Source organism: Schistocerca americana, chromosome 8 (genome assembly GCF_021461395.2).
Source record: "Schistocerca americana isolate TAMUIC-IGC-003095 chromosome 8, iqSchAmer2.1, whole genome shotgun sequence".
Lineage (NCBI taxonomy): Eukaryota > Metazoa > Arthropoda > Insecta > Orthoptera > Acrididae > Schistocerca > Schistocerca americana.
In genome coordinates this window covers 196,522,533-196,536,524 of record NC_060126.1, presented here as the reverse complement: position 1 = coordinate 196,536,524, position 13,992 = coordinate 196,522,533, and the positions used below count along the sequence as shown (strand labels likewise).

The 13,992-nt window shown below is 40.2% G+C and overlaps 1 protein-coding gene across 1 annotated transcript in view; it reads left to right on the top strand.

Moving 5' to 3' along the window:
* LOC124545666 (D-altritol 5-dehydrogenase-like) overlaps nt 1-13,992 on the top strand; it is a 122,089-nt gene that overhangs the window by 95,194 nt on the left and 12,903 nt on the right. The window contains exons 4-5 of the mRNA XM_047124613.1: nt 5,494-5,691; nt 8,391-8,556. Coding sequence (XP_046980569.1) covers nt 5,494-5,691; nt 8,391-8,556 — 364 coding nt within the window. The remainder of the gene's footprint in view (nt 1-5,493; nt 5,692-8,390; nt 8,557-13,992) is intronic.

Genomic DNA, 13,992 nt, shown 5'->3' with positions numbered 1-13,992 from the left:
CATTTTTTTTTTTTTTGGTTTGATGCGGCCTGCCACGAATTCCTTTCCTGTGCTAACCTCTTCATCTCAGAGTAGCACTTGCAACCTACATCCTCAATTATTTGCTTGACGTATTCCAATCTCTGTCTTCCTCTACAGTTTTTGCCCTCTACAGCTCCCTCTAGTACCATGGAAGTCATTCCCTCATGTCTTAGCAGATGTCCTATCATCTTGTCCCTTCTCCTTATCAGTGTTTTCCACATATTCCTTTCCTCTCCGATTCTGCGTAGAACCTCCTCATTCCTTACCTTATCAGTCCACCTAATTTTCAACATTCGTCTATAGCACCACATCTCAAATGCTTCGATTCTCTTCTGTTCCGGTTTTCCCACAGTCCATGTTTCACTACCATACAACACTGTACTCCACACGTACATCCTCAGAAATTTCTTCCTCAAATTACTCTTATTATTCCCTCTTGGTTGTTGTACATATTGTATATGACCCGTCTCTCCCTATAGCTTACCCCTACTTTTTTCAGAATCTCGAACAGCTTGCACCATTTTATATTGTCGAACGCTTTTTCCAGGTCGACAAATCCTATGAAAGTGTTTTGATTTTTCTTTAGCCTTGCTTCCATTATTAGCCATAACATCAGAATTGCCTCTCCCGTCCCTTTACTTTTCCTAAAGCCAAACTAATTGTTACCTAGTGCATTCTCAATTTTCTTTTCCATTCTTCTGTATATTATTCTTGTAAGCAGCTTCGATGCATGAGCTGTTAAGCTGATTGTGCGATAATTCTCGCACTTGTCAGCTCTTGCCGTCTTCGGAATTGTGGATGATGCTTTTCCGAAAGTCAGACTCATATATTCTACACACCAATGTGAATAGTCGTTTTGTTGCCACTTCCCCCAATGATTTTAGAAATTCTTATGGAATGTTATCTATCCCTTCTGCCTTATTTGACCGTAAGTCCTCCAAAGCTCTTTTAAATTCCGATTCTAATACTGGATCCCCTATCTCTTCTAAATCGACTCCTGTTTCTTCTTCTATCACATCAGACAAATCTTCACCCTCATAGAGGCTTTCAATGTATTCTTTCCACCTATCTGCTCTCTCCTCTGCATTTAACAGTGGAATTCCCGTTGCACCCTTAATGCTACCACCGTTGCTTTTAATGTCACCAAAGGTTGTTTTGACTTTCCTGTATGCTGAGTCTGTCCTTCCGACAATGATATCTTTTTCGATGTCTTCACATTTTTCCTGCAGCCATTTCGTCTTAGCTTCCCTGCACTTCCTATTTATTTCATTCCTCAGCGACTTGTATTTCTGTATTCCTGATTTTCCTGGAACATGTTTGCACTTCCTCCTTTCATCAATCAACTGAAGTATTTCTTCTGTTACCCATGGTTTCTTCACAGCTACCTTCTTTGTACCTATGTTTTCCTTCCCAACTTCTGTGATGGCCCTTTTTAGAGATGTCCATTCCTCTTCAACTGTACTGCCTACTGCACTATTCCTTATTGCTGTATCTGTAGCGTTAGAGAACTTCAAACGTATCTCGTCATTCCTTAGTACTTCCGTATCCCACTTCTTTGTGTATTGATTCTTCCTGACTAATGTCTTGAACTTCAGCCTACTCTTCATCACTACTATATTGTGATCTGAGTCTATATCTGCTCCTGGGTACACCTTACAATCCAGTATCTGATTTCGGAATCTCTGTCTGACCATGATGTAATCTAATTGAAATTTTCCTGTATCTCCCGCCCTTTTCCAAGTATACCTCCTCCTCTTGTGATTCTTGAACAGGGTATTCACTATTACTAGCTGAAACTTGTTACAGAACTCAATTAGTCTTTCTCCTCTTTCATTCCTTGTCCCAAGCCCATATTCTCCTGTAACCTTTTCTTCTACACCTTCCCCTACAACTGCATTCCAGTCGCCCATGACTATTAGATTTTCGTCCCCCTTTACATACTGCATTACCCTTTCAATATCCTCATACACTTTCTCTATCTGTTTATCTTCAGCTTGCGATGTCGGCATGTATACCTGAACTATCGTTGTCGGTGTTGGTCTGCTGTCGATTCTGATTAGAACAACCCGGTCACTGAATTATTCACAGCAACACACCCTCTGCCCTACCTTCCTATTCATAATGAATCGTACACCTGTTATACCATTTTCTGCTGCTGTTTATATTACCCGATACTCATCTGACCAGAAATCCTTGTCATCCTTCCACTTCACTTCACCGACCCCTACTATATCTAGATTGAGCCTTAGCATTTCCCTTTTCAGATTTTCTAGTTTCCCTACCACGTTCAAGCTTCTGACATTCCACGCCCCGACTCGTAGAACGTTATCCTTTCGTTGATTATTCAATCTTTTTCTCATGGTAACCTCCCCCTTGGCAGTCCCCTCCCAGAGATCCGAATGGGGGACTATTCCGGAATCTTTTGCCAATGGAGAGATCATCATGACACTTCTTCAAATACAGGCCACATGTCCTGTGGATACACGTTACATGTCTTTAATGCTGGATACACGTTACGTGTCTTTAATGCAGTGGTTTCCATTGCCTTCTGCATCCTCATGTCGTTGAACCTCCCTGTTGCTGAGCACCCCAGCAACACATTGCTGATTCTTCCGCCTTTAGGGGCAATTTCCCAACCCTAGGACAAGAGGGTGCCCTGAACCTCTATCCGCTCCTCCGCCCTCTTTGACAAGGCCGTTGGCAGAATGAGGCTGACTTCTTATGCCGGAAGTCTTCGGTTGCCAATGCTGATTATTTATCAAAATTTAGGCAGTGCCGGGGATCAAACCCGGGACCGAAGGCGTTTTGATTATGAATCAAAGACGCTACCCCTACACCACAGCTCATATCCTAGTAATAGACCTAGATGGAAGACCTACCCCATACATCCTTCCACCACCACCACCTACTCCACTTCGGTCACTAGCATCAGTTATCCAATCAAAGGCAGGGCTACCTGTGAAACCAGTCATTTGATGTACAAGCTAAGCTGCAACTGCTGTGCTCCATTCTACATGGGTATGACAATGAACAAGCCGTCTGTCCACATGAACAAACTGTGGCCAAGAAACAGTTGAACCTCCCAGTTGCTGAGCACCCCAGGCAACACATTGTTTTTTATTTCAGTGACTGGTTCACAGCCTGTGCCATCGGGATCCTTCCCACCAACACCAGCTTTTCTGAACTGCACAAGTGGATACTCTCCCTGCAAGGACCGATGACCAAGCAGTTTAGGCCCTTTTCACTCCCCCCCCCCCCCCCTTTTTAAACCAACCGTTTCTCCATGCATCATATGTTCCTGTAACCCTCCTCACTTCAACCTTCATTAGGCATTGTTCTTACTCACCTAGGCCCTTTCCTTCTCCCATTCCAGCACTACACAGCCCTCTGTTCCACCAACACATCCACAGTCTGTTTGTTTATCTTCATTTCCACTCCCCCCCACGGCTCTCCATCCAACCTCCCGACTGCACCTAGCTGCCCTACCCTCTCTCCACCTCATCCCTGTATGCTCCCATATGCAGCACTTTACTCCCAACACTCTTACCCTACTATCCCAACCTCTGCCACCCCAGCAGTTGCTTCTCCTATCATGTTCTGTGCCTCAGCAACCAGAGACTGTGGTGATGTTTGTGAGAGTTGCATTTGCATGAGTGTGAGTATTGTAGCGGTTCACATGCTTTATTTTCATCATTTGTTGTCCTCAGTGACAATGTACTGTGCTGCTACACTGGCTGAAAGAGGGGTTTGTAATTTGGACACTATCTACCGTAAATAATGTAGCTGACAGGCGCACAGTTGCATTTCACAGATGTTTACTTTCACTTTTCACAACCCCACATATACACATATAATATGGCCAGTGCACTATCGTTTAACTTTCCATAAGCCTCTTTAATAGTTTGCAGGCGAACATCCACATACTCCTATAATAGTTTACTGTTGTACATCTACGAGCAGTAAAATCCCTAACCACGTAGTTCACAGTCTTTCAAATAAATTGATCAGTCACTGTCATTGCTGTAACACACAGCTTATTGGTGTAACACTTATTTCACTGTTACATTGATGCATTGTTGCCGTTCTAACCAACACAGTTTCCTTGTCTGAAACTCGGCCGCGGACTGACTGTCTCGTGACCAAAATTCGGGCCCTTATATATCATCACAATAATAGTTTAATTCACAGAAATTACAATTAAAACTTAAGTCATTAAATTAACTGAATTCATCAAAATATTGTGTCTTTTTAACAATTTTTTTTTTCTACTGCAAGGGTTAAGCCGAATTATTTGTTTAAGTGATGAAATTAACATATATGGTTACGTAAACAATGCTTTTGACAAAACTGTTAATTACTTTGGAATTAATGAAGGGCTAGTTTTGCTAACATTTTTCCTACTAGAACTAAATAGATACTTTAAGAATACTAGCATTTCATCTTCCAAATGCTTACATTATTACAGAATTTATATCTGTTTATATGTCAATAATAGAATTTAAGTTACGAAACAATTACTAATTTCACCCTATAACAAAAGATACTAACTAGTAGTAGTCAAAATAAATTTGAAAATCAATTACATACCTAAAACTAAGCACAAAATTAAATCTGGTTTTAAATTCTTTGAAACTGAGGGCCAACCTTTCTCTCATATGAAAATGCAGATTATATTCAAGCATATTAATGTTAATTAGTTAAAAATTGGAAAAACAAATTTAAGGAGGCAGATGGCAAAACAAGAGGGTAAGAAAAAATATCCCAGCTTGCTTTGTCACATTGTGTGTGCGTGTTGTGTAATCTGATGAAGGCCTCGTTGGCTGAAAGCTTACTTCCTGACAGTGTTTATGTTGTGCCTGTCTCTGAATCAGCTTCTCTGCTATATGATGAGTAGCAACTACTGTTTTCATAATACTGAAGAGAAATTATGTATTAATAGCTATAGGACAGAACTGTGTGTGGAGTATTCAGCCATTGCAGGATGCAGCAATCAGAGTAGCTAATGGACTTCCTAGTGTTTCCATTCTCTCTGAACCATTATGATGAAACACTTACATCCCTGAGGAGTACTATTATCTCTGAGCTTAAATAATAGCAGTAAAGAAGTTGTATTGATGATTATTGAGTAAGACATTTCTCTCTCTTTCTGTAATCGGAAAAAATGTACATCTAAAACTGTGATATTTCCTGCTTCTGTACACATAAATAATAATAATTATTATTATTATAATTATTATTATTATTATTATTGTTTCTCACAACATTTTTGGATACAGTTATGTTATTTCAAGGTTGCAAGTCTGAAGAATGATTTCTGCATTGGTAAACGTGGGCAACATACCCAGAAACTGAATCTGTCAAACTTATTGTTATTTACTGCTCCGTAGTGCTTGTCATTTACTGCAGTACATTCTTTCAAGTTACAAAATGGCAGTAAGTGTCATTAATGACAATAATTTGTGTCTTGCACAGGTGTGCTATGTGAGAGTCTCTCATGCGTGGCTCATGCATGGGAACATGTGACACCACTTCCACACAGTGCACGTGTTGCTGTGCTTGGCACTGACCTGGTGGGCTGTCTTACTGCCAGCCTGCTGCACGTACAGGGCTACCGCCATGTCACATTGTGTGAACATTCTGAGGCTGCCCGCCAGAGAGCCCACAGTCTCGGTGAGCAACGTGAATGTGCACCTGAAGCTAAAATGGAACTCTTCATCAGCTCTAAATCTGTAGATGTACACAAATGCATTTACATCTAATTTATGTTGCTGTTCTGTTCAGTATAAGTAAAATCTGCAAGTTAACACTCATCATTTGACAGTGCGGTTCACCCACACAGGTGAGGTATGATCTTCATTTAACAAACAGTTCCCATAATCTTCATTTAACAAACAGTTCTCATCAAACCTTAACAATGGTGATTTAGCCATGCAGTCAGCTGTGCATCCTTCTGCACTACAGTTGCTGCTGTTGTTGCCGTCGTTATTTTTGTTGTTGTTGTTGTTGTTGTTGGTGGTGGTGGTGGTGTTGATGGTTGAGGAGGATCACAATGGCTGATTCAACCTCGCCAGAATGCAATGTGTTTGTTCTTGTTGTATGTTTAGTTGTTGACCACATGCATATCCTGTACCATATTACAGGGTTTGTTCTTTTGTACAGAAAAATTGCTTTTGATTTAGAACTTTCCTTTATTGAAACAGAAGTCATCTGATACTTTCTTTACCTGCAAGTAATTGCTAGTATTTGCTCTTGTGACATATCACTCCAAGTCAGTTGTGAGTTTTTCCCCTTCTTATAGAAGGGGTTCTCGGGTTTGATATCTGGTCAGTCCTAGGATTTTTATCAGTCACTTATTGGCTCTGTCACATCTGGCAATGCTTGCTGATGTGAAAAATGCTGTGCTGTATCATGGCTCAGAATCAAATTGAGCTGTCTGTCCTCTGTAAGTGGTTGGGTACGTCATTTCAAATGTCGGAGGAAGGCAAGGTCATACCAGCTCCAGTTGACCTATCCCTAGTAAAATATTCTGATGTTCAAATCAACTGTGTGGTTGCGACAGCTTTGACTTTGTTTTAATGTTTGTTACACTAGCAAAAAGGAGCTATTTTGAGAAGATAATCCGCTATTCACCATCTTACTCCGTTTTTATCTCACACTTGAAGCACACCATTTAAGTAGCTGTACAGACTATCAGCTATATATATACTGGCAAAGTTGAGACCTGTTGAATATAAAGGTTAAATGTGTAATGAACAGTTTCCTTCTGGATTTCTTCTGATAACTTGTTATAGGTTTTTGCTCCTGAACATAAAGTTCCATTTTGGACCCAACATAGGAACGCATAGTCTATACAGAGATTAGTTTTATTTCTAGATTGTGGTTCAGAATTGCACTGTTTATCATAAATTATTCTGACAGAAGTGGCTGGAGGTAGCAGTCTCATGTGTGTGAGGTGTGCTTACTTGTATGAATGCATTTGCATTACTTTTTTTTGAAGAAAGGTTTGGCTCAAAGCTAGTATGTAACAACAGTCTTTTCATCATGCCTGTCTGCAACACAATGCGTCATCTTATCAATGAATAGCAATTGGTCCTTTTCATAATATTGTTCGTTCATATTCCTACTGGCTACTAAGTTACAGAGGGCACTACAAAGACAGTACAAAATTTCAGTACTTGAGATAAAATACCATCACAGCCAGAAAAGTTCCTGCTTTTCAGTGATCTAGTGATCTGTTATTGCTTTAGTAGATAATTTGGTGTAACTGATGTCCAGTGGTGGAGCATGCAATGCTTGTCTAAGTAAATCTAAAGGATCTGTTTTCAATGGATTAGTTTTTGTCCCTGTATTTTCAGCTACTGTTAGGAAGAAGTAATTGAATTTAGTGGCCAGTGATTTGCATTTTACATCATTTGCCTTGTTGCCACTGCAATCAGGGAGTTTGTTTCATGCCCAGTAATGTTATAAGTTGTCCATGTCTTGTTCTTGAAATTTTTAATTTATTGTGAATAGTGTGTGATTTTTGCCTTCTTGATGTTACACTGAAGAAGTTTGCAATACTACACATAGTTCATTCTAAGCCCTTATTTAGGCTAATTGGGCTAGTTCCCCAAATGGAAAAAAATCTCTCTCCATAGCATAAGATACTTTTATCCCTGATGTCAGCCACTTTTCTCTCAGTTTCCAGTGAAATTGTCCCTGACACATTGGAAAGGAAAGGAAGTCTGGATTCATAGTGTTGTCTAAAAGCTGTCAAGAAAGAATAAAACTCTCATCTACAGTGTGTCCTTGGTAAACTTCTTCCTACATTTAAATATCCTGTGTTTATACTCTTTGTAATGTTAAAGTTCATATTTATGTAGAACAGTTCTCCACTTGAAAATATTTCTGACTGATGATGCGAGGTTTATTAACTACACATTTTAGAAGAGAAGTATGCTCTTTAATAGGAGAAATAATGATGTTTTATGTTAAGCCCACAGTCAATACAGAAGCCAATAGTGGTCATAGCTTTGAAAACCTAGAAAAAATTAAAACCTTATTGCATAACAACTGTCTAATGTAGACTCTTCAGATAAGCCAGTTTCTTAGGCACATCAGTCGTAGAGGCCTCCATCTTAAAACTCTGAACTGGATGAAAAAAATGTTACAGAACTTAAAATTACTTTCTCTTCTCACTCTGTGTACAGATAGTCAACAAAAACAGAGACATGAAATATAAAAGATGCCTCTAATTATAAGCCATTATAACTACTGTGTCTGATGATATTAGCCACGTTATTTGTATGATAGTTTTCAAGTTTTACTTAAGCATACATTGGAGTACATCCAAATATTCTTTTATTAACTGTCTACATTATTTCCTACAGGCCTTGGGTATGAGATGATAGATCATAATGAACTCTGTAACAAGACTTTTGATTTGGCAATTGACTGTACAGGAGATGCCATGATCCAGCAAGAAGCAGCCCATGCATTAGGTTTTGGAGGACACCTTCTCATTTTCAGATCAAACTCTGTGAAGGACAGACTATGGTAAACACTACCGATATTTAATTTATAACATTATGGAGCAATATAATAACAATGCTTATTGTTAAAAATGGTACATTTTACACGTAAGACATAGTATTTTTTTACCATGGCTTGAAGCTGGTATGTATTCATATGTTCTAACTGGGTGCCTTGTTTGGAATCATGTAAGTGATTATTGTCATTGGATCTTTGTTTTCAGGATGAACATACAATTATGACCCAATACATTTATGACCACTGTCCAATGCAAGATTTAATGCCACTTGATGGCAATGTGTTCATGTGACACCATAAGGATAGTATATAAATGGAACAGAGATGAATGGGGAATCCATCTAGTGACAATACTGATCGCAGTTGGGGAAAACTGGTGTCATAAGTGACTTTGAAAAAGGACAGATTATCGTGGCCCTGTGCTTGGGAACGATCATTTTGGAAATGACTGAGCAGATTGGCTGTTCAATTGCTTCTGTAATGAGCATCTATGATCATTATTGCAGAGCACCTGCATCCCTTCACTCTTGATGTCTACCTTGCCAGTGATGGTAACTTCCAGGAGGATAACCATCGACCTAACAGCCAGAATCATGCCAAAGACATTTGAGGACCATGATAGTAAACTCATATTAATATCTGACTACCAAATTCTCCTGATAGAAGCCTCATGGAACACATATTGGATGTTATCAGGTGTTAGCTTCATAACCAAACTCACTGGCCCATAATTTATGGGACTTGCACATATACACTTAGTACAATACATCTTCATAAATCTGCCAAGGACTTGTTGAATCCATGCCATGCATAATCACTGCTGTGTTGTGCTCCAAAAGTGTACCAACTTGCTATCAACTAGGTGGTCATAATATTTTGATTCATTGGCATTTTGTTCATATACTTTAACCAAAAAGTTTCATTTTAGACTATTTTTCTTTATACAGATGTGCACTTCATCTTTAATTTCTGGAATGACTCCATCTCTTGTCACTAATTTATTCATCTTCTGATTTTTCGCATACATTTCATCAGACCAACTGAAATTTTCTGGCCGTGAATGTGTGTTTGGCTCTCTACTGTGCTGATCCTAGTTCCTTTCTACCTTCTTTTAAAAATTTCAGTTTTTTATATTGAATCTTGTTTAATATTGGGTTGGGGAAGACTAATTGGAATCACATGATTTTTCGCTTTTCAGCTTTTGTGGCTGCTGCTTGAAAGCATGAAAACCAGATATCAATTGCCTGTTAGTACTGTCACAACATCAACTTCTTTCTGGTATTAATAATTATTTTTAATTATAATCAACATGGTGGTATTATTGTCTTTTCATAATAACAACAGGGCTAATAGTTTTCCATCAACTTATTGCGAAATTTTTGAGAATTATCTTCTTTAGTGTAAGTGGTTGAGGTAGAAGTGTTGGATGGAAATGGATAATTATGCAGAGGGAATTATTGATTAAATTACCGACTTTCCCACAGAGACATATATTGCCCCCTCATATTAGCTGTACTTATACTCTCATCGTCAAACATGCATATGTGTATGTATATAGGATAAATGTTTTACCCTGCATTCGACTGATAGATGTTATGTCACTGGAAAATGCCACTTTGACACATGAACTATACTACAGGAGTACTACTTCTGATGATCAAATTTATAATAAAGGATTAAAAACATGGTATTTAGAAGCAGTGAATAAAGAACTACGCATATTGATGGCATTTGTGTGTTAAATAATCTCTGGAAAATTTGGTCTGAGTTAATTAATTATGTCACGATGGGCAGACTACATGTAGGATAACTGAAGACTGTTATATATGTAGCAGTGTTTGCTATATTCTGGGAAGCTTGGGCAGTATTGGTGGTCTCAGTGACAGCAGTGCCCTGGCGATGTGTTGTCTTGGATGGCTGAAGACAAAATCCTGGCCCATTACGTCATATCTGATTCTCATACATAATGACCCATCTCTGTGCAGGGTGCTGCTTGACAACATGAACTGTATTCCATCGACGACTTAGAATGACAACCAGTTCTCTGCACTCATATTTAACAGTGTCACATCATAACCAAAATAAACTCTAAATCCAAAAGTATGGTCAGCAATGAAATACAACACTTATCCATGAAAGCATGGTCATAACAAACACCATTGTAAAGCCAGAACAGAACTGATGTCCTGTAGGAATCATGCAGCTATTTATACAAACATTCCACAATGTTGGATTTCTAAATACATCAAATACTCCAGAGCACACAAACATTACGTATTTCAAGAACCTTCCATACCTGATAAATACTAAATAACAAATAGTCAATCGTAGTTAGATCAGAACTGCTGACCCGCAGTACATCAGTTAGTAATGCTAATCACTACCCCACACTGCTTGCACCACAGCTCACAACATTCCCTCTCCTGGAGAACCAGTGACCTGCTGCTTCCATATTATCACTGGAGCCAACTGAAGCACCTTGGGTACTGATCTTTTCATTGGTCCTCCATATAGTGGCACTGTCAGGTCCTTGCATTCTGGTCATGTTGTTACATCCTCTTCACTATGATGGACACCAGAGTAGCCCCTCCAGTCAAAGCTTCATGATCGTCGAGTGAGTCTTCAGTTTCCTTGAACATCCCATCATCAATCTGTACCTCTGGATGATAGTAGGGCTTCATAAGGAGGCTGTGGATAATGTCTCTGCGCTTCTGTTATCTTGATGAAGGGTCATAATCCTCAACTTCATATATGATGTTCAAGAAGAGATGAAGGAAACAATATGACCCACAGAAGTATTTTAGTAACTTCTCTGATATTCCCACTTTCTGCACAGCCATAAAAATCTTATTAAATCTTACTGGCTGTATCTTGCTGACTGGTGTTTGGCATTATAGAGCACTTTCTCTTTCTCATGAGTGTCCAGAGTCCATATACCAGCCAGCTGCCTTACTTCTTCAGTCGTGGTGATAAGATGTTTCATGTAGTCATCCTGAGTATCATCTGCTTGAAATCAGAACAGTGTATTCATTGTCATTTTGGTCCTATGACCAAGGAGTAGAAAGAATGGTGTAAAGCTTGTAGTGTTTTGCTTTGCTTTGTTGTATTCAAACGTCACAACAGGCAGTATTGTATCTCAGTCTCTTTGTTCAACACCATCATACGCCAAAACCATATCTGCCAATGTCTTATTAAAGTGTGCTATGAAGCCATTCACCTGTGGCTTGAAGATAATTGTCATCCTGTGGGGAATGTCACAATGTTGACTTACCTCTGATACTAGTCTTGACTGGAGAACTTTTCCACAATCAGCGATCATTACACAGGGTGCTCATGCTTCAAAATGATGTCTTCTACAAGAAACTTTGCAATTTCTGGAGCTTTGGAAGTTGGCTCAGCTTTGGTGACAGCATAAGGGCAGGTAGTGAACCTCCCCAAGATGCTGATTCCAATTCGATGGAATGGTGCTTATGCAGGTGAGATTGATAGCACATGCCACAGAGATAACTGCAGCAGCATGTGCTTTGCTATTGGCATCCCTTACAATGGCTCACATAGTCTCTAACAGATCAGTTGAGATATGGCCAGTACTACCTGCAATTGATTCTGTTTAGAGTCTTCACAAACACTAGCTGACCAGATATTGGAGTATCATGAAAATACTTCAGGATAGTTGACAGTAGATTATGTGCTATGACCAGCAACTATTTCCACCCCACTGGATGACAGTTTCTCTTATTTGAAATTCTCCTTTGGTCGGTTCCTCCTCCTTGGAGGCCTCTCAGGTTTTCAGTGGTGCTGAATCTTCTCTTTGTCCAACAGCAATGCCATTTAACATGATGATAACTGAGATTTCAACACTCCTGTGTTCTGCTAAGTGATTCTCTTCTACCCTTCATTGTGTAGGTAGGACAAAGTTTGTGACAATTCACACTGGTGATGATGTAGAGATTGGTGAAATGAAACAAGTGGTTCTGGAGGTAAAGTTCAAAGCCTATCTATGTCATTTCAAGCATATACAACAACCCAAAGTGCAATCCAAATCACAAACACAAGTCAGGCAAGATGAAAACTCTGCTATTCAGTGGCCCATAATGAAAGGCTTTAATGACTAGTGAGAGACTGGCTAGTAATAGACAGGCTGTGGTATTCAGCGGTGAACGCTCGTCACAGGGTGATGCCACCTCACATACTTTGGGCAGTGGCCACCCCATGCATGCACAAGCCACAGCTGTCACCTGGAGCCCAAGTATCTCTAACATGCTGTCCCTATAAATACTTGGGCTAGATGGGGAATCAGAATCACCACTGGATACTAAACCTCTCCCCCTTTAATCAGCATGTGCAGCTGAGAGTGGTTTATCATGTGGTAACTTCGCCAAGTAAGATGGGAGAGAGCTGCAGGAATTTCCTCCAAAGACTTCTGCTGATCACAAGAGTCTAGAGTTCACCTTGGACTAGCCTGTAGGCAAGTGGGCACTGCTGTGGCAGAGAAGGGACCAACAGGTTGGTCACTGTGGGCACCAAAGGCCAGTAATGATCATCATCCATCTATGGTGAATCGAAGGGCTCACCAGTGGCAGGGGTGGGAGCCAGAAGCAGTATGGGAGCATTTTGACCTCCATTGACTCCCATCAGTGGTCATTATCAACTTACTATTGATGCCTAACATGAGGTCAGATGTTGTTGTGGTAAAAGGCACGCTGTTGGACTGGCTTTTCCCTGGAGAGGTGGTGGATGGCACACCCAGTCAGCAGTGGAAGAGAAATGGGGTGGGGTGGTACATTACATTGTGGATGGATCTGATTCCAGTGCCAGAACAGCTGCTCCTGGCCAGCCTCAATCTCAAGCATTTGCCTCCACCTGTTACTGATGACAACACACTGGGCCCAATGGAGGTTCTGGCTGAAAGTATGAGCCCAGATATGGCTGTGTGTGTAAGTGATGGGCCTGCTGAGTCAGGTGCAGCAGGTCAATCAGGGTGTACGATCTGTGCCAAAGTAAAATTTTGGCTGGGCTACATCCATTCACAGAGGTGGACCAGTAGGTGGTGAAGAAACTGTGAGTGTTTCCCCAGAGCTGGCTGTCACCAACAGTTTTTGCATCTGTGTCTTGAATTTTCCAATCATCCATTCAGCTTCTGAGACAGGATGGAACAGGGTAGAGATCAGGTGCTCAGTGCCATTGCGCCAAGAAAAATTCTGAAACTCTGAGGCAGTGAACTGAAAACCGTTGTTAGAAATCAGGATGGAAGGGACCCAATTTATTGTGAATATCGTGGGCAGGGTACGGATAGTAGCTGCTGTAGTAGTTTTAGCCATTTGTGCAATATATGGAAAGATAGAGAGGGCATTGACAACTAGTAACCACATTGCTCCTTAGAATGGCATGGCGATATCAGTTTGCACTCTTGGCCAGAATTGGTTATGGCGTGACCAAGGG